Here is a 27,195-nt window from a genome sequence, read left to right on the forward strand (position 1 = left end):
AATAGGTTTCAATAAGGAAATAAATGGAATTCAAATACACCAAGTGGTACAGATGGTCCAAAGGTCTTATCCTGACTGATGCAAGTTGGAGAACAATGTTTTTTTTTTAAAACTCCAGCAACGTTGCAAATCATGGGGTTGGGATAAGTGGGTCCTTCTCTGGCTGACGAACTGTAACTAGTGGGGTGCCACAGTCAGTCGTTCAACTGTTCACAATCTCTATTAATGATCTGCAAGCAGGGACAGAGTGTAACATAGCAAAATTTGCAGATGATACTAAAATAGGCGTGAAGGGGAGATGAAGATTTTACACACGATTATAGCTAGGCTCAGAGACTGGGCCAAAATTTGGCAGATGGACTTTAATGTAGATAAGTGTGAGGTTATCTATTTTGGCTGAAAACATAGAAAGGCAAATTATCGAAATGGAAAGTAGATTCAAAATATGTCTGGGCAGAGGGATCTGGGTGTCTTTGTACATGAATCGCGGAAAGTCCATGTGCAGGTACAGCGTGTAATTACAAAGGCAAATGGAATGTTAGCGTTTATTGCAAAAGGACTGGAGAATGAAAGTAGAGAAGTGTTGTTATAATAATCTTGACCAGTGTCACAAGTAGGCTTACATTAACACTGCAATGAAGTTACTGTGAAAAACACCTAGTCACCTCATTACGATACCTGTTCGGGTACACAGAGGGAGAATTCAGAATGTCCAATTCACCTGACAAACGTGTCTTTCTGGACTTGTGGGAGCAAACCGAAGCACCCAGAGGAAACCCTCAAGGACACAGGAAGAACGTTCAGACTCTGCAGTGACCCATGCAGAGAATCAAACCTGGGTCCCTGGCGCGGTGAAACAAAACTGCTAACGACTATGCTACTGTGCCGCCCATGGATGTTTATCCCAGGACCGGGTGGTGCAATTGTATAGGGTGTTAGTGAGACCACATACTGTTCCCAGTTTTGGTCTCCTTATTTGAGGAAGGATGTGGTGGCATTGGAGGCAGTTCAGAGGAGATTCACCAGCTTGATTCAAGGGACGAAAGCGTACAAGGACAGATTACCATTTGGGCATATACTCACTGGAGTTTAGAAGGACGAGAGGCAATCTGATCGTGGCATGCAAGATACTAAATGGGATCGATAAAGTAAATGCAGACCAAACATGCCCCCTAGTAGTGCAATTCCCCTAGTAGAGCAATCTAGAACAAGGTCACAGATATAGGTTGAGAGGCAGTAGATTTAGAACTGGGATGAGGAGAAATTACTAATTTTGGTGGTGAATTTGTGGAACTCGCTGCCCCATAATGCAGTTGAATCTGAGTCATTAGATGGTTTCAAGATGGAGATACATATATTTCTAATAAAAAACAGGTTAAAGGGATATGGTGAATAGGAAGGGAGGTGGACTTGGGACCAGGAAGAGATCAGCCATGATCTGGTTGAATAGCGGAGCAGACTCAAAGGGCTGAATTGCCTACTTCTGCTTCTAATTACTATGTTCCTCTGTCATTCCAGTCTGCAAAACAACCACTGGAAAACAAATGATTTGATAGAGTTTCAATTTACACCATGAGATTTGTCAGTTCAGAAGAAAATACGGAGGACAGGATTTTCCAGCCCTTCTCACCCTACCGAAGGCCACTTCCCGTGGTGGATTCCACGGCGGTGTCGTTGGAGAGCAACATAAATGGCCACTGACTTTGGTGGGACCAGAAGATCCCAACAGCAGCCAATGGCAAGCTGCCTCTGCCGCCGGAAAACACCAGCCCATGAATGCTGTCTTGGGAGTCTTTCTTTTGGAATTTCTTCAGTTATTAATTCAACTAAAAAATACTTAGCTCAAAAAGTTTAGACTTCTGGACTTTTGCTGTTGCAAGGAGGTAAAACGCAGTTCCATTATATTTAGTGCAGTAAGAAGAAAATAGGGAAGACAATAATTGTGGATTATTAGAGACTGGGCTTGGATCAACATTCTCTTAAAATTTGAAAATGGGGACTATTGGGGTACATTGAAATTTTACGTTCCAATCAGAATCAAATTAATTTTGAAATTTATCAAAATATGCTTCCATGGAATTTTTTTTAGATGATATATTTTGCATCTGATCAAAACTTCTATATAAACATCAATATCCCTTCTGGCTGGGTTTAAAACTTGAAATGAAGTATATTAACTCCCCCTTTCTTTACAAAAGGTTGTGACTTCTTTAGTTTCTCATCACAACTTTAGTCACTGATGTTAAAAAGTTATTGATTCAAGAAAGGGGACTCTGTTAACAGCATGTTAATTATATTGTTAAGATACATAGGTGAAGGCCAAAATTGAATGCATATAAATTGGGGACAGCAGGGAAGCACCGTGGCGCAGTGGATTAGCCCTGCTGCCTCACGGCGCTGAGGTCCCAGGTTCGATCCCGGCTCTGGGTCACTGTCCGTGTGGAGTTTGCACATTCTCCCCGTGTTTGCGTGGGTTTCGCCCCCACAACCCAAAAATGTGCAAGCTAGGTGGATTGGCCACGCTAAATTGCCCCTTAATTGGCAAAAATGAATTGGGTACTTTAAATTTAAAAGATAAATAAATAAAATAAATAAATAAATTGGGGACAGCTGGGGGTGAGGAGGTCTGAGAAATTGAACATGGACAATAAATTCTCTCAGTAAAGAAAAGCTTATTGTCTTGGTTTTGACTTCGTCAATTGGCTTGTTTCTACCAACAATTGACATCCAAAACCATGTTTGTTTTCCCCTGTAGCCCCTCATGAGCTCCAATGCTGAAAACGAAACAACAAGCACCATCCTCAGTGCGCCGCACATTGTACCTTGACCTCTGTATGTGCTCCGCCACAGGTCACGGATAATTTTGTTGATTTCTTCCATCTTCATACTGTGGAATCTCATGATGGCTCTAAACAAAAATGAAAGGAGGGGAAATAAAGCATCAATGAATCAGCTTCACCTTTTTTAAGTCTGTTGTCCTTCTGTCACAATTGTCAGAAGGTTAAATACATTAGCACTCCACTTGCTTTGATGCATAGCAAGTCACGAGTTATACTGAAAAACCCATACCAGAAATAACACTTTTGAACTCCAGTGTTACATCACCGTTTCAGAGATACATACTGCCAATATATTTGGATTGAACATGATATTGCAGTGGATCAGCCCACTAAAAGCTATCTGAGCAACTTAACCGTGTCTGCATAAAAATAACCGATTAGCACTTTGCCAGAAACTGCAAACAGCATCAAGCTGGTTATCCAAGTTTGAAACTCTTATCTGCAAAGAATGGACATATGCACATAACTATAGGATATTTGTTATAATTTCATGTCTCTGATAACTTCAAACAATTCACACCCACCCAATGAATTATTTTTTTTAATGTAGCAATTTGTTGTGCATGCAAACATGGTTAGAGGCATAACTGAATAAATTTAACTTATTTGGCGTAGACTGCATTTTCGAAAGAAAAATCCATAAAAGAGCAAGAGGAATTGTGTTTCCATGAAGATTACAAAATCAAGACAGCACATAATTCACAACATAATTTAAGTATATTGATGCCCGGTGATGATTTTCCCAACCTCAGAGCACCGAATGACTGACACAAATAGCTACACTTCCAGTTTAAGAGGGGAAGTTCTGAGTTGGTTGGAATGGTGGGTGCCACTTACAATTTAAGGAGGAGTGTCTAAATTCCATTTAGTTTTAGCCATTTAGTGGGCGGCACAGTGGTTAGCACATGGGTTCAACCCCGGCCCCGGGTCACTGTGTGGTTTCACCCCCACAACCCAAAGATGTGCAGGGTAGGTGGATTGGCCACACAAAAATTGCCCCTTAATTCAAAAAAAATATTTGGGTACTCTAAATTTAAAAAAAAGATATAACCATTTAGTTCACGCAAAACGTAACGCATACAGCCTGTCGGACATGAGGCAGTGACTGGGGGTGCAGTGGTACAGATCATATTGGGAAATTTAAAATGGAAAGTTTTGTAAAAAAATAACTGGTTTCAAAAATATGAAAGGTAATGTGGAATAAAGCTGGCATGGGGATCACAAGGCTTTTTTCCCTATTCTAGATCCAGAGTTCATTTGTGGTTTTGGAGGTCAATACATTTTTGGTTTTGTAATAACAGAAAGATCAAGGCTTGCCATTTCATTGGTTACTTTTATTCAAAAAGCATGCAGGTGCTGCAAAGGCTACCTTCTAATGGAGGCACCTCGCATTATCAAAAAAGGCGTTACACTTCCTGCATTTACTGTTCAGCTTTCTTGAAGTTGTGAGATGACTCAAAACACTGATCATAATAACCTGACATCATTGACACAATATTTATCTGATTTAAAAAAAACAAAGATGCAATCAATGTCTTTTCTTCTTAACCAAAGTCAAGTAGTTTTTGGAAGTTGACAGAAATGAGTCATATAACTTTTCCAAATTTAACGATGCAAAAAGAATCTCTAACATTGCAATTTTTAAAAAAGTTACTTACCATCATTCCTTGACGGTACTCTGCAATCATATTTGTTTTATTTAGAAGGCGCTCCTTATAAAAACTACCAGTTAATTACATAAAAATAAATCAGTACACAGTTTGGACTTGCTAAAAATCAATTGTGGAATTACAACTATTAGGTTGGTGCTGACACAATATCTGCTTTTATAATGGAACTAGTCTCATACCAAAGTCTACCAAGGAAAATTAAAACACTCTTTTGTGTGACTGTCACCATTGTAAAATTCTACCTTTTTTCAGACTGTTTTTCGATCTCCTTTCACACTGCTGACAGGAAGTGCCTAAGAATGATTGGAGATACAATACAGGGCTTTATAGAGGGTGCAAGTACTTCGGCTCCAGAGGTGGAGGGGTGGTCTGGGGAAGATTGCAGTTTATTGGAGGAGGCCTTGGAGAATTGAATGAATGTATTTTTGTACTTAGCCAGGCCAGGACCCTGGGAAAGACCGCCAAAGAGAAAATTCCGCAGCAAAACCAGCAGATTTCCCCAAGAGTCGCCATGAATGTAGAAGGTTCAGAAATGCTGAATCACAAGAAATGATCTGTCGCATCCATTGATTGCATGTGGCAAAGCAAGTCCTAGATTCAAGGAGAAGCTTATTTTATTTTGTAATCTTTGGATGTTTTAGACAGTTACTATGGGGTTTGTTCTTAAATGAAAACCACAAAGGTCACACCCAAAGGGCGAAGATGAACAGGTGCCTTAAAGAGAAGGCTGAGAGGTAACCTAATAATTACCTCTTATTAGGTAAGCAGAGCAGTAGACAGAGTGTAAATGTTTTTACTTGTGGGGAAGAGCAAAACTAGTGGCCAGTTAAATAAAATAGATACCAAGGAGATGGTCACGTGATGTGATCACAGGACCGGTTGTGTTTTCATGTGCTTCGCCTCTATTCATCTTTTAATCCTCACATTCATCCTGGTGCACATTTCATATTTGCTTTTTCTTGGGCTACATGGCTTGAACCAAGTTCCTGATTGATGTTTTTGTGAGGAAGAGCTGAGATAAAATGCTAAAATCCTCGTTTGTTCATGGCGGTCAGAGTGGGCTGGGGTGGAGCCCAGCTTGTAGTGGCGCAGTTGCTGCTGAGTGGGCTCTGGCCTTGGCTGTGCACCTGGATGATGGCCGTCATCAAAAATGTTTTCTTGGCTCAGCATCTTGGCTCTGCTGTACAGCTCTTTACAGCAGTCATTTTCAAACTCAGGGTCACGGGCGGGTGTCGGGATGGTCGCAGGGCCATTGGTCGCGGCCTTCCCGATCGCGGGACCAAGTGCCCAACGGCCATGACCAGCTTTCCAAAATGCCGCTGCGACCAGCTTTTAGAATGCTGGCCAGCCCCGCATGCCCCTCAGAGCACGCTGACGTCAGGAGGAGGCAGTTGCCTCCTCCTGACGTCAGCGTGCTGACTCAGGGGCAGATTCTTTTTAATAATTGATGGAGTCTTCTCTCTAGAAGCGTCGGCAGAGAGGTCATGTGCCTCGTACAATGGCACCACGTGCTCTGGGCGCAAGAGAGATTCCTCCATTTTGTAGTTGCCAGCAGTGGTGTGAGCTTCAGGGCCTCTGGTGAACAACCCATTAAGAAGCTGAAATCAGGAACAAAGCAGTATAAAGATGATTTCTTGAGGTTTGGGTTTATTAATTGTGCCAATGTAAATCAGGATGCAAAGCCATGTGTGTTATATGCAGGGAAGTACTGGCAAATGCAAGACTAAAACCTTCAAAACGTCAAAGGCATTTAAAGACTAAGTATGGTGAGTTTGAGGACAAAGTTCTTGACTTTTTTTCAACAGATGCAGTGAGAACTTAAAACCTTAGTGTTGGGTAGGGTTACTGGGTTGGGTGGGGTTACTGGGTTATGGGGATAGGGTGGAGGTGTGGACCTTGGGTAGGGTGCTCTTTCCAAGAGTCGATGCAGACTCGATGGGCCGAATGGCCTCCTTCTGCACTGTAAATTCTATGAATCTATGAAAACATCAGCAGAAGTCCTGAGCAGAAATGTATCACTGAATGACAAAGCAAGTGAGATCGTGAGGACCAAGCAGGCCCACCTCTCACAAGTAAGCAAAAATGGTGGGTTGCAAAGGTCAGCTGGCATGGGTCACAAAGGTTGGTCGGGTGTAAAAATGGATCTCGGTCAAAAACGTTTGAAAAACACGCCGTTTGAGCTGGCTTTGAAGAATTGCAGGGTATTTTTAAAAAGCAGCGGAGGTGCATGAGAAAGTTTTTGCACTTGAAAGAGCACTTTTCCTGGTTAACGGCCACTTTAATGCTGTCAAGATCCTGTTGCATGATGTCATCTATTCGGACAGTTCAGGAGATGGGGGCTGGGCGGGATGTGCCCCTCAGCCCGACCCAGGCAAGAGGAGAGTTCCCGAATGAGTTCGAAAATTGGCTGCCATGCTTTCGTAATCTTGATTTGGAGGCTGGGTGCATCAGATTTGATGGAGCACAATGCATCCGGTCTTCAAGGCCAGGAATCGGTTGGGCCCACCGATCACTGGTTCTATTCCCTATGTGAGGGGTTGGAGGTCGCTGAGTGGGTCGAGTCATTTGGACTTTTCTTTTGGATTTTTTTGTTAATTTAAGAATCCATTTATTTATCCTTTATTGGTTGGGCAATGTTTTTATCCTGGGGAGGATTGGGTTCCTTCTGACTCCTCCTTTATGTTGAGTTGTTATTTTCCTCCACTTGGGTTGCTCCCTTCACTCCTCCCTTGAGCTATCAAAACGTGATGAGTAATTTTGGCGCATGCTGAGGTGGGACTGATAATTGTGGTTGGGAAGATGGGGAGGGAGGTTGCTCTGCATATCCTTTGTGGTGGTCGCTTTGATCTAGGTTAGGCATTCCTTCCTTGGAGATTTTACTTTTCTGCTCTTCGTCTGGATGAGCATTGTGTTGGTTCTTATCCTGGTCTGGCCTGGTGATGTGAGGGGAGGGGTTTGGGGCCCCGCCTTGGTTGGGGCTGGAGTAATTATCCTCTTCCTATTAGTATATGTGAGGGATGGCGCGTTGCCCTGGATGGGGTTTAAATGTTATGGGCTCAGTGGGGGTACAGGTTTTTGGGGTGTGCAAGGAGGTCCTGGGGGTATAGTTTCTCATATGCTCGTTGTTACTGGGCAGGAAGGCCTGATGCTGTGGCTATAATCCTGTTGGACCGAGGGACTTAGGATGTCCCTCTACGAGGGTGCTTGCGGCTGGCATCCTGGGAGACTGGTTTTGCTTCTCTGGTACATGAGGACTTGGGGATGGACCGTGTTCTGTGCCTTGGTGGATATCCTGTTGTTCCCCTGGGGGATGGAACACTTTCTTGTTGATTGGGTAGCCTGTTCTCCTCTTCATTGGTGAGTATTGGGTGGGAGCCAGGGAGGCATGGGGTCTGGGTAGAGTCCTGATCTTTTGTTGTCAGATAAGTTAGTTGTGGTAGTGTTAGTTCTTCCTTCCTCATTTTCTTTCTTGGGAGGCCCTGAAGGTTTGTCATCTGATGGGTTAGTAAGAAATCTCACAACACCAGGTTAAAGACCAACAGGTTTATTTGAAATCACAAGCTTTTGGAGCGCTGCTCCTTCATCGCGTGCTGCGCCTTCACCTGATAAAGGAGCAGTGCTCCATAAGCTTGTGATTTCAAATAAACCTGTTGGTCTTTAACCTGGCATTGTGAGACTTATTACTGTGCCCAAACCAGTCCAGCGCCGCCACATCATCTGATAGGTTAGTTCTGGTTGTTTTAGCTCTTCTTTCCTCCCTTGGGAGGCCCTGAAGACTTGATCATAATCCAAACATGTTGTTGCCGCTCCTCTCTTCACAATCGAATGGAATGATTTTTGTTCTGCCCTAGGCCTGTATTGGGGTTTAGTTGTGTTTTGTGGCATGTATCTAACTCTCCTTAGAACTGGAGTTTGTGTATTTTCATGGGAGGGTACGATGAATCTATTCTTGGCTCCTACATGGGTGCAGATGGGTCGGAAAGTGGAGGCTGTGATGGGTCGTTGGTGCTGGAGTTGAGGGGGTTGTACATTGGTGCATGCCAAATCATGGCACGGGAAGTTCAACCTGATTTCTCACGATGATTGCGGGCTTGTGCGGCGTGGATGTGTGATCATGTTATCGTGATCCTCTTGGATTTCCCCCTCAGTCTCTGCTGGGGCTAGAAGAGTATCTAGTTTTGTCTAATGATTGGATCGAGCTAGTTGTGATGTCGTTCTGTTCCATATAGTACTCATGTATGCAAAGTCGCTTTTTTCCTCCTTGCTTACGACGATGTATTATTTTGTAACTTTGATGCGTTATTCTCTAAAATAGAATTCCAACAGTGCAGAGAAGGCTATTCAGCCCATTAGTCTGCGCTGACCCTCCAAAAGAGAACTCTACCTAAGCTCACTCCCCGCTCTATCCCCACCTAACCTGCACATCTTTGGACTGTGGGAGGAAATCCACGCAGAACATAGAACGATACAGCGCAGTACAGGCCCTTCGGCCCACGATGTTGCACCGAAACAAAAGCCATCTAACCTACACTATGCCATTATCATCCATATGTTTATCCAATAAACTTTTAAATGCCCTCAATGTTGGCGAGTTCACTACTGTAGCAGGTAGGGCATTCCACGGCCTCACTACTCTTTGCGTAAAGAACCTACCTCTGACCTCTGTCCTATATCTATTACCCCTCAGTTTAAAGCTATGTCCCCTCGTGCCAGCCATTTCCATCTGTGGGAGAAGGCTCTCACTGTCCACCCTATCTAACCCCCTGATCATTTTGTATGCCTCTATTAAGTCTCCTCTTAACCTTCTTCTCTCCAACGAAAACAACCTCAAGTCCATCAGCCTTTCCTCATAAGATTTTCCCTCCATACCAGGCAACATCCTGGTAAATCTCCTCTGCACCCGCTCCAAAGCCTCCACGTCCTTCCTATAATGCGGTGACCAGAACTGTACGCAATACTCCAAATGCAGCCGTACCAGAGTTCTGTACAGCTGCAACATGACCTCCTGACTCCGGAACTCAATCCCTCTACCAATAAAGGCCAACACTCCATAGGCCTTCTTCACAACCCTATCAACCTGGGTGGCAACTTTCAGGGATCTATATACATGGACACCTAGATCCCTCTGCTCATCCACACTTCCAAGAACTTTATCATTAGCCAAATATTCCTGTTATTCCTTCCAAAGTGAATCACCTCACACTTCTCTACATTAAACTCCATTTGCCACCTCTCAGCCCAGCGCTGCAGCTTATCTATATCCCTCTGTAACCTGCTACATCCTTCCACACTATCGACAACACCACCGACTTTAGTATCATCTGCAAATTTACTCACCCACCCTTCTGCGCCTTCCTCTAGGTCATTGATAAAAATGACAAACAGCAACGGCCCCAGAACAGATCCTTGTGGTACTCCACTTGTAACTGAACTCCATTCTGAACATTTCCCATCAACCACCACCCTCTGTCTTCTTTCAGCTAGCCAATTTCTGATCCACATCCCTATCCCCAGCCTCCGTATTTTCTGCAATAGCCTACCGTGGGGAACCTTATCAAACGCTTTGCTGAAATCCATATACACATCTACCCTCGTCTACCTGTTCAGTCACCTTCTCAAAGAACTCGATAAGGTTTGTGAGGCATGACCTACCCTTCACAAAGCCATGCTGACTATCCCTGATCATATTATTCCTATCTAGATGATTATAAATCTTGTCTCTTATAATCCCCTCCAAGACTTTACCCACTACAGACGTGAGGCTCACCGGTCTATAGTTGCCGGGGTTGTCTCTGCTCCCCTTTTTGAACAAAAGGACCACATTTGCTATCCTCCAGTCCTCTGGCACTATTCCTGTAGCCAATGATGACATAAAAATCAAAGCCAAAGGTCCAGCAATCTCTTCCCTGGCCTCCCAGAGAATCCTAGGATAAATCCCATCGGGACCCGGGGACTTATCTATTTTCAGCCTGTCCAGAATTGCCAACACCTCTTCCCTACGTACCTCAATGGCATCTATTCTATTAGCCTGGGTCTCAGCATTCTCCTCCACAACATTATCTTTTTCCTGAGTGAATGCTGACGAAAAATATTCATTTAGTATCTCGCCTATCTCTTCAGACTCCACACACAACTTCCCATCCCTGTCCTTGACTGGTCCTACTCTTTCCCTAGTCATTCGCTTATTCCTGACATACCTATAGAAAGCTTTTGGGTTTTCCTTGATCCTACCTGCCAAATACTTCTCATGTCCCCTCCTTGCTCGTCTTAGCTCTCTCTTTACACGGGGAGAAAGTGCAAACTCCACACAGTCGCCCAAAGCCAGAATTGAATTTGGTCCCTGACGGTGAGGCAACAGTGCTGACTACTGTGTCACCATTCCACCCTAAAATCTCAATAAATATACTTATTAAAAAAAGAACGATACCAAGAAAGGAAATAGGGAATTCAGAAAAAGCTAATTTATCTAGAGAGTAGTAAGGATGTTGAACTCAATACCAGAGGGAGTGGTTGAAAGGAAAAGTATCGATACATTTAAGGGAAGCTAGATAGTCACAGGGGTGATGAGAATAGCAGGTTATAACAGTTTGATGAGAAATGATGCCAGCTGTTTCACGTCACACATAAATGTTCACATAGACTGATTATATCAAAGAACTTGTTTTGAGCATATATATTTCAAAACATGTTCATGGACGGTGGACATTGCTGGAAAGGCAGTCATTGTCAACCATCTTCTTGAACCGCTGCAGTCCATGTGGTGCAGGTACATCCAAAGGTACCTGCCCCCAGGTACATGGTGCAGCACGGTAGCAGTTGCTTCACAGCTCCAGGGTCCCAGGTTCAATTGCCGGCTTGGGTCACTGTCTGTGCGGAGTCTGCACGTTCTCCCAGTGTCTGCGTGGGTTTTCTCCGGGTGCTCCGGTTTCCTCCCAGTCCAAAGATGTGCAGGGCAGGTGGATTGGCCATACTAAATTGCCCTTAGTGTTCAAAAAGGTTAGATGGGATTACGGGGATAACAGGGGTAGGGTGGAGGCGCGAGGCTTAAGTAGGGTGTTCTTTCCAAGGGCCGGTGCAGACTTGATGGGCCGAATGGCCTCCTTCTGCACTGTAAATTCTATGAAAGTGCTGTTGTTTGTGAGGCGGGGGTGAATAATAAGGGCGTTGCAAGATTTTGATCCATGGAAGTGAAGGAATGGCAATATAGCTCTAAATTAAGAAGAAATGTGTCTTGTGGGGAGAATTTGAAGGTGGTGGTGTTCCAATCCATTTGAGGACTCTGAGGAACAGAGGGTCTGGGTGTCTTGGTACATAGATCACAAAAACTTAGTATGCAGGTATTAGGAAGGCAAATGGAATGTTGTTGTTTATTGCAAGGAGAACGAAATGTGGAAGATGGGATATTTTGCTCCAGTTCTACTGGACATTGGTGTGAGCACAACTGGAGTATTTTTATGAGGTCCACGAAGAATCCAGCACGAGTTTGTAGAAGAGAAAGAAAACTTTATTTACAATACATATATATATATATATATATATATATATATATATACATACATATACACACACACACAACAGCAGTAACTACCTTGCTGCTCACTCCTCAATAGCTGGTTCCATACTGGCCAGCTTTATTTATACAGGGACCTGCTATTGATTTCTCCGCCCCCTCATTGGGGAAGCTCATACCCCCAAAGGATTGTGGGATTGCCATTAGTCCCCAGCCAGTGGCAACCAGGCAGGTTATAACAACCCCCCCCCCCCCCCCCCCCCAAAGTTTAAGGAATCCACCGAAGACCATGGCGAAGGAGGGCGTCGGACTCGTTTTGCCGCAGGCCGGACACCATTTGCACGAGGCGCTGGATCGGGCGGCGTGTAACGAGACGGAGAACTGGGCTTCCAAGATGAACGGCGTAACGGTTGTACATCCACGGCTCGTGGGACCGAGGACTCCCCTTCCGAGACACCCTCTGTCTCCATCTCGGAGTCGGAGTCCAAAGCCTCTGTCATCGCGGCGTCCCTATCTCCACGTGGTTCTGCAACTGAGTGCGGCATCAGAGGAAGATAGTGAGGAACACCCTCCACTGTGTCTGGTCTCTGCGGCTATAGAAGTGAGCTCCGGGGGCAGGCAATCTTTGGACGAGGCGGCCTTCTGGACCGAACATGGTCTACATGCTTGCGCTCGAGACGATCCTGGACTTGCACCTGGTAAGAGATCGTGCCCGTTCGTCGAACGATAATGCCAGGGACCCACTGGGCACCACCAGCAAAATTTCGAATGAACACCGGGTCACCACGCGCAAACTGGCGAATCGACGGATGCCGAGAAAGGCCATGTCCCTGCCGTTCTTGAGTGTGGCGTACTTTTGCGGCAATATCCAGGAAAACCATGCTAAGCCGGATGCAAAGTCTCCGGCCCATTAGGAGTTCCGCAGGAGCTACCCCAGTCACCCCAGTTAGCATGTGGAATCGTCCTATATGAAAACAAAAAACGAGCCAGTCTCGTGTCCATAGATCCGGAAGACTGCTTCTTTAAGGCCTGTTTGAATGACTGCACTGTGCGCTCTGCCAAACCCATTGGAAGCTGGGTGGTATGGAGCAGTGAGGATATGGCGTATGCCGTTTATCTTCATGAACCTCGCAAACTCCTCACTTGTGAAAGGAGTGCCGTTGTCTGTGACGAGCACCTCAGGGAGGCCATGCGTACTGAAAGACAAACGCATCTTCTTGATCATTACGCAGGACGTTGTGCCTGCCATCTTATGCACCTCTAGCTATTTATATTGGGCATCGATTAATAGAAGGAACATGGATACTTGAAAAGGGCCGACGAAATTCGCATGCTGAAGCCATGTAAAATGGCTGACTCCCGATTAGAATGGTCAAACCCCGATTTAAAATGGTGAACGGAAGAGGCTGATGGGAAAATCAGCCAACAGGACTCAAACGGACAGCTGCAGGTTAAACAGTGTATTTGCTTCTGGGGAAGTCAGTCCAGACCGATACCTGCAGCCACCAACATCACAACAACCCAGCCATCTGCATTTTAATCAGCCATCGCCGGGAACAATTGCTACAAATTAGCAACATAAAGCCGACCCAGACCTTTCGGCGCCAGCAGGGGCTGACACAAAGAAAGGTAAACGACCACCCCCCCCCGATCAAGGAATCGCTCCAGTATTGGAGCATATCGAACCAAGTGATTGGGACCAAGTCCAATCACTTGGAACCAGGTACAAGGTCCGCCCCGAGAGGCGGGAAGCCCCATGGGACTATAAGAATAGGGGCCAAGTTCAACTCGACCCTTCTTTTCCTGCTCGCAACCTTCGAGACCCTTCGACAAAAAAACGTAAGTTTTACTCTAGCGATCGCTACCAGATAGGCACTCCTGACTATCGACTTGTACCAGCTTTTGAATTCCACAGGCTCAGAACCAATTCGAAAGACCATTCGTTTCCCTGACCTGGTGGGCCATTTCCAAAGTTAAGTATTGGCCTTTAGTGGTAGATAGTAGTCTAGAAGTAGGATTATTGTATAAGTATTAATTGCTGTATATAATAAATGAGCGTTGATTTAACTCTTACTAAGCGGTGTGTTGCATTATTAATCATTACTTGGACTTGAACCACGTGGCGGTATCAGAAAGATACCTGGCGACTCATGAGCAAAGGTGACAGAATTAGAGCAAATAAACTAAGGCTAAAACGAGCAACAATGCAAGTGCGCCCAAGGCCGCCCTGGCCAATTCCAGTGATGTAGGGGCGTGGCCGACGGAAGCTTCTGATGCTCCTGGCAAATGGAGCAGTTTTGGCCCACCTTTCCCAATATCGGTGTTAAGGCCTGGCCACCAGACATAACTCCGGGCCAACATTTTTATTTTGGTCACACCCGGATGCCCTTTGTGCAAGTCCTGTAGTATCAGGTCCTGTCCTTTTTCTGAGATGACCACACGCGTCCCCCACAAAAGGATACCATCTTCCACGCTAAATTCTGACAGCTTGGAGGAAAACGCCCGCAACTCGCCTGGGACCTGTCTATGTTGCCCACCATACAGGACTATGTGCCGAACCTTTGACAGGACTTGCTCCATCTGGGTCCACTCACGGATCTGTGATGCCGTGACAGGCAAGGAGTCTATAAAATTTAGGATTGCAACCACCTCACCTGTCGTGGGGGTCGACATGGGGCCGGTTGACAAAGGCAATCGGCTCAGTGCATCGGCATTCGCTATCTGGGTCCCTGGTTTGTGCTCCAGAGAATACTCGTAGGCAGCGAGCAACAGGCCCAGCGCTGGGTCCGAAGCAATGGGCGGTATTGGCTTATCCTGTCAGAAAAGTCCCAGCAGAGGCTTTAGATCAGTCACGATAGTGAAATGGCGGCCATACACATACTGGTGGAAGCGTTTCACCGCAAAGACCACCGCCAGACCCTCCTTCACGATCTGCGCGTACTTCGTTTCCGCTGCAGTCAACATGCGGGACACGAAAGCTATCGGCCGCTCGGCCCCGTTCTCCATCTTGTGGGATAGGACAGCCCCAATACCATATGGGGATGCATCACACGTGATGAGCAAAGGCTTTCCAGGACCGTAGTGGGCTAGTAACCCCGACGACGGCAATTACCCGCAGGAAAGCGGTTTCTTGTGGCTGACCCCAAATCCAGGTGTGATTCTTCTTTAGCAGAATGTGCAACTGGGCCAGCGTAGTTGCCAGAGGAGGAGCTTTCCGTAATAATTTACGAGGCCGAGAAAAGAACAAAGATGCGAAATGTCAGTCGGGGCGGGGGCCTGTTGAATTGCGCGCACCTTCTCTGCGACGGGGTGCAAACCTTTGTGGTCCACCCGATAACCCAGGTAGACCATTTCATTCGCCTGAAAGACGCACTTTGTACGACGTAAACGGACTCCAGCCTCTGAGAAGTGTCTAAGGACAGCCTCCAAATTTTACAAATGTTCCTGCTCCGACGTCACTGTAATCAAAACATCATCTAAGTAAACAGCGACAAGCCTCTCAAGATGCCCTCCATGACGCAGTGAAAGATATCGCAGACAGAGGATACCCCAAAGGGCAACCGTGTATATTCATACAGGCCCCTGTGTTCATTAATAGTTACATATGGTCGGGAGGCAGGGTCCAGCTCCAACTGTAGGTAGGCGTGACTCATATCTAATTTTGTGATTGAGAGTCCGCCCGCAAGCTTCGCGTAGAGATCTTCTATGCGGGGCATTGGTTATCGGTCGAGCCGGGAAGCCGTATTCACTTTAAGTTTATAGTCGCCGCACAAGCGAACTGTGGCATCTGGCTTCATTACAGGTACAATTGGCGCTGCCCAATTAGCGAAATGGGCGGGCCTGATAATGCCAAAGGACTCCAAACGAGTGAGCTCCCCTTCTACCTTCTCGAGCAAGGCGTAAGGCACCAGGCTCGCCCGGAAATAGCGCGGCATGGCTCCTGGTTCGACCTGGATACGCGCTATGGCCCCTTTTATCTTCCCCAAACCGGGCTGGAATACATCTGGGTACCGTCCTAGTACCTCCGTCAACCCTCCAGAACCTGTTTGAAGGATGTGCTGCCATTGCAGCCGCAAATGGCGCAACCAATCCCGTCCTCGTCGCCAGTTTTGTGAGGGCCATGAAGAATCCAGCACGAGTTTGTAGAACAGAACAAAAACTTTATTTACAATAACATATATATATATATATATATATAATACACAACAGCAGCAGTAACTCCCTTGCTACTCACTCCTCTCTAGCTGGTTCCATACTGGCCAGCTTTATTTATGCAGGGACCTGCTAATGATTTCTCCGCCCCCTTCATTGGGGATGCTCATACTCCCTCAGGGTTGTGGGATTGCCATTAGTCCCCAGCCAGTGGTAAGCAGGTAGGTTATAACAAGTATTATGTAGTTTTGGGTCTTATTTAAGAAAGAATAAGAATGTGTTAGAAGCAGTTAAAAGAAGGCTCACTCGACTGATATCTGGGATGAGGGAGTTTATCTTATAAGGAAAGGTTGGACAGGCTGGACCTGTATCCATTGGAGTTCAGAAGAAATGAGAGGGGATCTTATTAAAATATACAAGATCCTGAGGGGACTTCACAGGGTGGATATTGAAAGGATGTTGCCCCTTGTTGGAGAGACTAGAACTACGGGATGTTGTTTAAAAATAAGAGGTCCCCCAGTTAAGACTGAGATGAGGAGAAATTCTATCTCTCAGAGGGCTGAGTGTTTTTGAATTCTTTTCCCTGGAGAGCGGTGAAGGCAGTGTCATTGAATATTTCTAAGGCAGAGGTAGATTGACTTCCTGTTAGTCAAGGATCTAAGATTACCAGGGTAGGCGGCGGACTTGTGGAGTTGAGACCACAATCAGATCAGTCATGATCTTGTTGAAAAGCGGACAGGCTCGAGGGGTGAATGGCCTACTCCTGCTCCTAATTCTTAAGTTCGCTGCCTTGTTCTTCTAGGTGGTAGAGGTGGCTGGTGTGGGAAGTGATGTTCAAGGAGCCTTGGCCAGTTGCTCAGCCTCTTATGGAAGGTGCACACTACTGCTACTGTGCCTTAGTGGCGGAGAGAGTGAATGTTTAAGGAGGTGAATGAGATGCCAATCAAGTGGGTTGCTTTGTCCTGGATGGCACTGAGCTTCTTGAGTGTTGTTGCAGCCACCCACATCTAGGCAAGTGGGGTGTATTCCATTACACTCCTGACTTGTGCCTTGCAGATGATGGACACAATTAGGGGGTCAGGAGTAACTTGCTGCAGAATTCCTAGCTTGTGACCTGTTCGTGTAGCCATGGTATTTATATGGCTGGTCCAATTATGTTTCTGGTCAATCGTAACCCCCAGGATGGTGATAGGTGATTCAGTGATGGTAATGACATTCGATTCAAGGGGAGATAGTTAGGTTTTCTCTTGTTGGAGATGGTTATTGTCTGGCACTTGCACGTTGAAAATGTTACTTACCATTCATCAGCCCATGCCTGAATATTGTCCAGGTAATGTCTATGTAAATGTACAAATGAATTGTGCTTCAATAGTTGTCAAGTACTTTGAAATGCTCAGAGGTTGTGGAAGGTGCCACATAAACACAAGGCCTTTTATCGCCTCCAGGTTGTTATTTGTTTTTTGGATCAATCCCCAATTCGAGCAATAATAATAATGACATTGATCTAGATGCTAAAACCCTTCCTACCGCGCAAGTGATTTATTATTTTTTTAATTAAATATTTTATTGAAAATTTTTGGTCAACCAACACAGTACATTGTGCATCCTTTACACAATATTATAACAACACAAATAACAATGACCTATTTTATAAACAAAAAATGAATAAATAATAAATAACAAAAATGAAAACTAGCCCTAATTGGCAACTGCCTTGTCACAAGTAACACTCTCCAAAAATATAATTTAACAGTCCAATATATAATTATCTGTAGCAACGACCTATATATACTATACAGTATATATTAACAACCCTGAGAGTCCTTCTGGTTCCTCCTCCCCCACTCCCTCCCCCCCACCCCCCCCGATCCTGGGCTGCTGCTGCTGCCTTCTTTTTCCCATTCCGTCTATCTTTCTGCGAGGTATTCGACGAACGGTTGCCACCGCCTGGTGAACCCTTGAGCCGGCCCCCTTAGGACGAACTTAATCCGCTCTAACTTTATGAACCCCGCCATGTCATTTATCCAGGTCTCCACCCCCGGGGGCTTGGCTTCTTTCCACATTAGCAATATCCTGCGCCGGGCTACTAGGGACGCAAAGGCCAAAACATCGGCCTCTCTCGCCTCCTGCACTCCCGGCTCTTGTGCAACCCCAAATATAGCAAACCCCCAGCTTGGTTCGACCCGGACTCCTACTACTTTTGAAAGCACCTTTGTCACCCCCATCCAAAACCTCTGTAGTGCTGGGCATGACCAAAACATATGGGTATGATTCGCTGGGCTTCTCGAGCACCTCGCGCACCTATCCTCCACCCCAAAAAATTTACTGAGCCGTGCTCCAGTCATATGTGCCCTGTGTAATACCTTAAACTGAATCAGGCTTAGCCTGGCACACGAGGACGACGAGTTTACCCTGCTTAGGGCATCTGCCCACAGCCCCTCCTCGATCTCCTCCCCCAGCTCTTCTTCCCATTTCCCTTTTAGTTCATCTACCATAGTCTCCCCTTCGTCCCTCATTTCCCTATATATATCTGACACCTTACCATCCCCCACCCATGTCTTTGAGATCACTCTGTCCTGCACCTCTTGTGTCGGGAGCTGCGGGAATTCCCTCACCTGTTGCCTCGCAAAAGCCCTCAGTTGCATATACCTGAATGCATTCCCTTGGGGCAACCCATATTTCTCGGTCAGCGCTCCCAGACTCGCGAACTTCCCATCCACAAACAGATCTTTCAGTTGCGTTATTCCTGCTCTTTGCCACATTCCATATCCCCCATCCATTCCCCCCGGGGCAAACCTATGGTTGTTTCTTATCGGGGACCCCCCCAAGGCTCCAGTCTTTCCCCTATGCCGTCTCCACTGTCCCCAAATCTTCAGTGTAGCCACCACCACCGGGCTTGTGGTGTAGTTCCTCGGTGAGAACGGCAATGGGGCTGTCACCATAGCCTGGAGGCTAGTCCCCCTACAGGACGCCCTCTCTAATCTCTTCCACGCCGCTCCCCCCTCCTCTCCCATCCACTTACTCACCATTGAAATATTAGCGGCCCAATAATACTCACTTAGGCTCGGTAGTGCCAGCCCCCCCCTATCCCTGCTACGCTGTAAGAATCCCTTCCTCACTCTCGGGGTCTTCCCGGCCCACACAAAACCCATGATGCTCTTTTCAATCCTTTTAAAAAAAGCCTTCGTGATCACCACCGGGAGGCACTGAAACACAAAGAGGAATCTCGGGAGGACCACCATCTTAACCGCCTGCACCCTCCCTGCCATTGACAGGGATACCATATCCCATCTCTTGAAATCCTCCTCCATCTGTTCCACCAACCGCGTTAAATTTAACCTATGCAATGTGCCCCAATTCTTAGCTGTCTGGATCCCCAGGTAACGAAAGTCCCTTGTTACCTTCCTCAGCGGTAGGTCCTCTATTTCTCTACTCTGCTCCCCTGGATGCACCACAAACAACTCACTTTTCCCCATGTTCAATTTATACCCTGAAAAATCCCCAAACTCCCCAAGTATCCGCATTATTTCTGGCATCCCCTCCGCCGGGTCCGCCACGTATAGTAGCAAATCGTCCGCATACAAAGATACCCGGTGCTCTTCTCCTCCCCTAAGTACTCCCCTCCACTTCTTGGAACCCCTCAACGCTAGCGCCATGGGCTCAATCGCCAGTGCAAACAATAATGGGGACAGAGGGCATCCCTGCCTTGTCCCTCTATGGAGCCGAAAATATGCAGATCCCCGTCCATTCGTGACCACGCTCGCCACTGGGGCCCTATACAACAGCTGCACCCATCTAACATACCCCTCTCCAAAACCAAATCTCCTCAACACCTCCCACAAATAATCCCACTCCACTCTATCAAATGCTTTCTCGGCATCCATCGCCACTACTATCTCCGTTTCCCCCTCTGGTGGGGCCATCATCGTTACCCCAAACAGCCTCCGTATATTCGTGTTCAGCTGTCTCCCCTTCACAAACCCAGTTTGGTCCTCGTGGACCACCCCCGGGACACATTCCTCGATTCTCATTGCCATTACCTTGGCCAGGACCTTGGCATCTACATTTAGGAGGGAAATAGGTCTATAGGACCCGCATTGTAGCGGGTCCTTTTCCTTCTTTAAGAGAAGCGATATCGTTGCTTCAGACATGGTCGGGGGCAGTTGTCCCCTTTCCTTTGCCTCATTAAAGGTCCTCGTCAGTACCGGGGCGAGCAAGTCCACATATTTTCTATAGAATTCGACTGGGAATCCATCCGGTTCCGGGGCCTTTCCCGCCTGCATGCTCCTAATTCCTTTCACCACTTCTTCTACCTCGATCTGTGCTCCCAGTCCCACCCTTTCCTGCTCTTCCACCTTGGGAAATTCCAGCCGATCCAAGAAGCCCATCATTCTCTCCCTCCCATCCGGGGGTTGAGCTTCATATAATTTTTTATAAAATGTCTTGAACACTCCATTCACTCTCTCCGCTCCCCGCTCCATCTCTCCTTCCTCATCCCTCACTCCCCCTATTTCCCTCGCTGCTCCCCTTTTCCTCAATTGGTGTGCCAGCAACCTGCTCGCCTTCTCCCCATATTCGTACTGTACACCCTGTGCCTTCCTCCATTGTGCCTCTGCAGTGCCTGTAGTCAGCAAGTCAAATTCTACATGTAGCCTTTGCCTTTCCCTGTACAGTCCCTCCTCCGGTGCTTCCGCATATTGCCTGTCCACCCTCAAAAGTTCTTGCAGCAACCGCTCCCGTTCCTTACTCTCCTGCTTCCCTTTATGTGCCCTTATTGATATCAGCTCCCCTCTAACCACCGCCTTCAACGCCTCCCAGACCACTCCCACCTGGACCTCCCCATTATCATTGAGTTCCAAGTACTTTTCAATGCACCCCCTCACCCTTAGACACACCCCCTCATCTGCCATTAGTCCCATGTCCATTCTCCAGGGTGGGCGCCCTCCTGTTTCCTCCCCCATCTCCAAGTCCACCCAGTGTGGAGCGTGATCCGATATGGCTATAGCCGTATACTCCGTTCCCCTCACCTTCGGGATCAATGCCCTACCCAGCACAAAAAAGTCTATTCGCGAGTAGACTTTATGGACATAGGAGAAAAACGAGAACTCCTTACTCCTAGGTCTGCTAAATCTCCACGGATCTACACCTCCCATCTGCTCCATAAAATCTTTAAGCACCTTGGCTGCTGCCGGCCTCCTTCCAGTCCTGGACTTCGACCTATCCAGCCCTGGTTCCAACACCGTATTAAAATCTCCCCCCATTATCAGCTTTCCCATCTCTAGGTCCGGAATGCGTCCTAGCATCCGCCTCATAAAATTGGCATCATCGCAGTTCGGGGCATATACGTTTACCAAAACCACCGTCTCCCCCTGTCGTTTGCCACTCACCATCACGTATCTGCCCCCGTTATCCGCCACTATAGTCTTTGCCTCGAACATTACCCGCTTCCCCACTAATATAGCCACCCCCCTGTTTTTCGCATCTAGCCCCGAATGGAACACCTGCCCCACCCATCCTTTGCGTAGCCTAACCTGGTCTATCAGTTTCAGGTGCGTTTCCTGTAACATAACCACATCTGCCTTAAGTTTCTTCAGGTGTGCGAGTACCCGTGCCCTCTTTATCGGCCCGTTCAGCCCTCTCACGTTCCACGTGATCAGCCGAGTTGGGGGGCTTCCTACCCACCCCCTTGTCGATTAGCCATCACCTTTTTCCAGCTCCTCACCCAGTTCCCACGCAGCTGTATCTCCCCCAGGCGGTGCCCCCCCGCCCATCCTCTCCCATACCAGCTCCCCCCTCTCCCCAGCAGCAGCAACCCAGTAATTCCCCCCTCCCACCCCCCCGCTAGATCCCCCGCTAGCGTAATTACTCCCCCCATGTTGCTCCCAGAAGTCAGCAAACTCTGGCTGACCTCGGCTTCCCCCCGTGACCTCGGCTCGCACCGTGCGACGCCCCCTCCTTCCTGCTTCTCTATTCCCGCCATGATTATCATAGCGCGGGAACCAAGCCCGCGCTTCTCCCTTGGCCCCGCCCCCAATGGCCAACGCCCCATCTCCTCCACCTCCCCTCCTCCCCCCATCACCACCTGTGGGAGAGAGAAAAGTTACCACATCGCAGGATTAGTACATAAAACCCCTCTTTGCCCCCCACATTCGCCCCACCACTTTGTTCAAACGTTCTTTTTAATAACCCGCTCATTCCAGTTTTTCTTCCACAATAAAAGTCCACGCTTCATCCGCCGTCTCAAAGTAGTGGTGCCTCCCTCGATATGTGACCCACAGTCTTGCCGGTTGCAGCATTCCAAATTTCATCTTCTTTTTATGAAGCACCGCCTTGGCCCGATTAAAGCTCGCCCTCCTTCTCGCCACCTCCGCACTCCAGTCTTGATAAACGCGGATCACCGCGTTCTCCCATTTACTGCTCCGAGTTTTCTTCGCCCATCTAAGGACCATTTCTCTATCCTTAAAACGGAGGAATCTCACCACTATGGCTCTGGGAATTTCTCCTGCTCTCGGTCCTCGCGCCATCACTCGGTATGCTCCCTCCACCTCCAACGGACCCGCCGGGGCCTCCGCTCCCATTAACGAGTGCAGCATCGTGCTCACATATGCCCCGACGTCCGCTCCCTCCACACCTTCAGGAAGACCAAGAATCCTCAGGTTGTTCCTCCTTGCGTTGTTTTCCAGTGCCTCCAACCTTTCCACACATCGTTTCTGATGTGCCTCCTGCGTCTCCGTCTTCACCACCAGGCCCTGTATATCGTCCTCATTCTCGGCTGCCTTTGCCTTCACGACTCGAAGCTCCCGCTCCTGGGTCTTTTGTTCCTCCTTTAGCCCTTCGATCGCCTGTAGTATCGGGGCCAACAGCTCTTTCTTCATTTCCTTTTTTATCTCTTCCACACAGCATTTCAAGAACTCTTGTTGTTCAGGGCCCCATGTTAAACTGCCACCTTCCGACGCCATCTTGGTTTTTGCTTGCCTTCCTTGCCGCTGTTCTAAAGGATCCACTGCAATCTGGCCACTCTCTCCTCCTTTTTCCATCCGTATCCAGGGGGGATTCCCTTCTGGTTTACCGCACAGTGTTTTTAGCCGTCAAAATTGCCGTTGGGGCTCCTATCAAGAGCCCAAAAGTCCGTTTCACAGGGAGCTGCCGAAACGTGCGACTCAGCTGGTCATCGCCGCACCCGGAAGCCTCCGCGCAAGTGATTTATAACAAAGACATATAACGTTTTAATGAACTGATGCTGAATATTATGATGTAGACACATATTGAACCAAAGCAATATTTAATTCCTATGAAGCTGCAGAACTAAACATATTTGTCCTGAGATTGATATTGAAGAACCCTATCTCGGATTCCGAAGAACGTTTTGTAGATTTACCAGTGGCACCAAAAAAAACAATTCTGAATACCAGGTGAAGAATACAGATTTCAAGCCACATGGCACCCTTGCTTTGGTGAGATATTCTGCTGCTAACTTTTTAAAAAAGGATGAAATAAAAAGGAGGGAAAAAATAGCGGAAAAATTTGAAATTTGTTGTCATGAGAGAAGAGTTACAATCATCATAGAATTTACAGTGCAGAAGGAGGCCATCCAGCCCATCGAGTCCGCATCAGCTCTTGGAAAGAGCACTCCACATAAGCCCACACCTCCTCCCCAACCCCGTAACCCCACCTAACCTTTTTGGACACTAAGGGCAATTTATCATGGCCAATCCACCTAACCTGCACATCTTTGGACTGTGGGAGGAAACCGGAGCACCCGGAAGAAACCCATGCAGACACGGGGAGAACGTGCAGACTCCGCACAGACAGTGATCCAAGCCTGGAATTGAACCTGGGATCCTGGAGCTGTGAAGAAACTGTGCTGCCATGCTATGGCCGCAAGATAAATAAAGTAACAACTCAGCACTACATATAAAACATACAAAATAGGAACAGAAGCAAACCATTCGGCCCCTCGAGCCTCGTCCGCCGTTCAATAGATCATGGCTGATCTTTTTGTGTGAGTTCCACGTTCCCAATCTACCCCCGATAACCTTGGATTTTCTTGCCCAACAAGAATCTAGAGATTGCAAGAGAAGATGCAACACTTGTCCCTTTACCTCCTCACCTTCCAAGGCATAAAACACTTCTTCCAGGTTAAGCAGCATTTCACTTTCACCTCCTTCAGTTTAGTCTACTGCCACAATGCAGTCTCCTCTAAATTGGGGAGACTAAACGGAGACTGGGTGACCACTTTGTGGAACACCTTCACTCAGCCTGCAAGGGTAACATTCCAGACTTCTTGTTGCATACCATTTTAACTCAACAGCTTGCATCCATGTCCACATGTCTGTCCTTGACCTGCTGCAATGCTCCAGTGAAGCCCACTCAAGTTAGAGGAGCAGCATCTCATCTTCCGATTAGACACATTACAGCTCCTAGGACTCAACATTGAGCTCAACAACTTTAGATTGTGACCTTTCCATCCATCTTAATTTTTTTTAAACATTGCATACATTTATTGTTTCAATGCAAAAGCCCTCCGTTCCCTTCTCTCCCTCACCCACCATGTCTCTTATTCTTAAGTATGCTACATATTGTTGCAATTTCCCCCAGCTACAGCTTAATATCCAACACATTTTCCCTCTCTTTAGTTCTGATGAAGAGACAAACGGACTCGAAACGTTAACTATTTTATCTCCCTACAAAGCTGCCAGACCTGCTGAGCATTTTTTGTTTTTGTTTCATCATTACATAAATTAGTCCAATTTTAAATGCCAAGAAAGAAATCTGTGCTGACTCAAGATACCAAGATTTTTCTTTGCGTGCAAGATGAACATTGAACACAAAGTTCAGAAGATACAAGAGTGAAATGAAAAATCTGTTCACATCCAAGAATCAAATGACTCAACTCTCAGCGACTCCATCAGCAACATCAATTTATTAAGTTATCTCTGGAGTCTCAATTCAGCTAATAATTTTCATCAGATGAAAGGTCAGTGATATCCGAAACTTAAACTCAGCTTCTCACTCCACAGATGCTGCCTGACCTGCTGAATATCTCTCTCCAGCATTTTATGTTATTATCTCAGATTTCCAGATCTGCGGTACTTGGCTTTTGGAAGGTTTCAAAAGCAGCACTTTAATAGAACACATGAACTATTCCCCACGATACACAGCCAGAAAGAATTGCTTAAATAGCTATTTCCATGACCTTGAGCATCCAAACACACGTTACAGCCAATTAATTTATTTTGAATAGTTATTGTTGTAATGTACGAACACAGCAATCTATTCGCACACAGCAAAACGCTGATTAATGAACTGTCAAGGAGCTGTGGAATAATATTTATTTTCAAATACATCGCTGAAAGAGTGCAGAGGACATCAAATGCGGGGTGAGGGGGCAGAAGTGGAAACATCCAGGAGGCAAAGTCCGTGTCGGAACTAGATATACATCCTGTAGTCAGTTTCAGAAGCTAAAGAAGTAATTAAAGAACAAGACCTCAAACGTAATAATCATTGGATTACACCAAGTGTCTTGAGCTAATGTGTACAGGAATAGTAGCATTAACCATGTGGCTACAGAAATGGTGCAGCAGGGTGGGCTTCAGCTGCCTGGGGCACTGGAAGTGGTTCTGGAGCAGGAGGGACCTTTCAAGATGGGAAAGTTGCATCCCAGCATAACTGGTGAGGTTAACAATGTCAGGGAGGTGGGCACCAGGAATGAAAAAGGTGCAGAAAGATCAGGGGGGACAAACAGCACTAGAAGTAGTTCAAAAACAGGAAGGATCACACAGTGGGAAAATGCAAAGCAGTCTAAGATGAATTCCAAGTACACGTGTGTAAATACACACAGCATGGTAAACAAGATTGGTGAGCTGCAGGCATAAGTTCCCACAGGCAACTATAAAACAGTGACAATAACATACTGGGTTCAAAGAAAGGGAAGGGCTGGGAACTTAATATTCCTGGCTACAAGGCAATCAGGAAAGATAGGGAAGATTTAAAAAGTCATTTGGTAATACAGAACCTGAGTATGGCTGAAGAGACATGCCGTTGAAGCTCATCTTACACTCATCACAAAATATTTGCAAGAACACCAAATGCAAAGGCAACAATAATTTATACTTAAGAGAAGAGAATGCTGATTGGTTGGCAAGTGGACTCTGATGGGTAGAGATGCTGGCAAGGAGAATACACCGGGGAACAGTTAACTGCAAAGCTTTTATTTAAACTGATCGGTCAAGGCAATACCATGGAAAATGAACCTGAAAATGATGCCCAGCCCCAAGCTTATGGCTAAAGATGTTTTTTAGGGGAGAGCAAGGGAGTGGGACTAATTGGACATCTTTAACGAAGAACCAACACAACACAAATGGCCTCCTTCTGTGCTGGATCATTTTATGATACAGCATGTGATTACCTACACAGGTTAGAATTATAGAATATAAAGGACAGCCTGTGGCACAGTGGTTAGCACTGGGACTGCTGCGCTGAGGACCTGGGTTCGAATCCCAGCCCTGGGTCACTGTCCGTGTGGTGTTTGCACATTCTCCCCATGTCTGCGTGAGTTTCACCCCCACAACTCAAAGATGTGTTGGTTAGGTGGATTGGCCATGCTAAATTGCCCCTTAATTGGAAAAGAAAAATAATTGCCTACTCTAAATTTATTTTAAAAAAGAATTATAGAATTTAGAGAAGGAGGCGGCCATTCACCCATCAAGTCTGCACCGGCCCTGAGAAAGAGCACCCTAGTTAAGCCCATGCCTCCACCCTATCCCCATAACCCAGTAACCCCACCGAAGGGCAATTTAGCATGGCCAATCCACCTAACCTTTGGACTATTGTGGGAGGAAACCGGAGCACCCGGAAGAAATCCACGCAGACATGAGGAGAAAGTGAAAACACACCGACATCACCTGAAGTTGGAATTGAACCTGGGTCCCTGGAGTTGTGAGACAGCAATGCTAACCACTGTGCCGCCTTATGATTAGCAGTAAATTACATATCTAGTCATCTACTTTCCTGTTATCAAATA

The 27,195-nt window shown here is 46.6% G+C and overlaps 1 protein-coding gene across 3 annotated transcripts in view; it reads right to left on the minus strand.

Moving 5' to 3' along the window:
- Positions 1-27,195, minus strand: part of rad50 (RAD50 homolog, double strand break repair protein) — a 247,401-nt gene that overhangs the window by 14,801 nt on the left and 205,405 nt on the right. For all 3 annotated transcript variants that reach the window (XM_072512634.1, XM_072512633.1, XM_072512635.1), the window contains exon 23: positions 2,823-2,908. In XM_072512634.1, coding sequence (XP_072368735.1) covers positions 2,823-2,908 — 86 coding nt within the window. The remainder of the gene's footprint in view (positions 1-2,822; positions 2,909-27,195) is intronic.

This window comes from Scyliorhinus torazame, chromosome 7, assembly GCF_047496885.1.
Source record: "Scyliorhinus torazame isolate Kashiwa2021f chromosome 7, sScyTor2.1, whole genome shotgun sequence".
Lineage (NCBI taxonomy): Eukaryota > Metazoa > Chordata > Chondrichthyes > Carcharhiniformes > Scyliorhinidae > Scyliorhinus > Scyliorhinus torazame.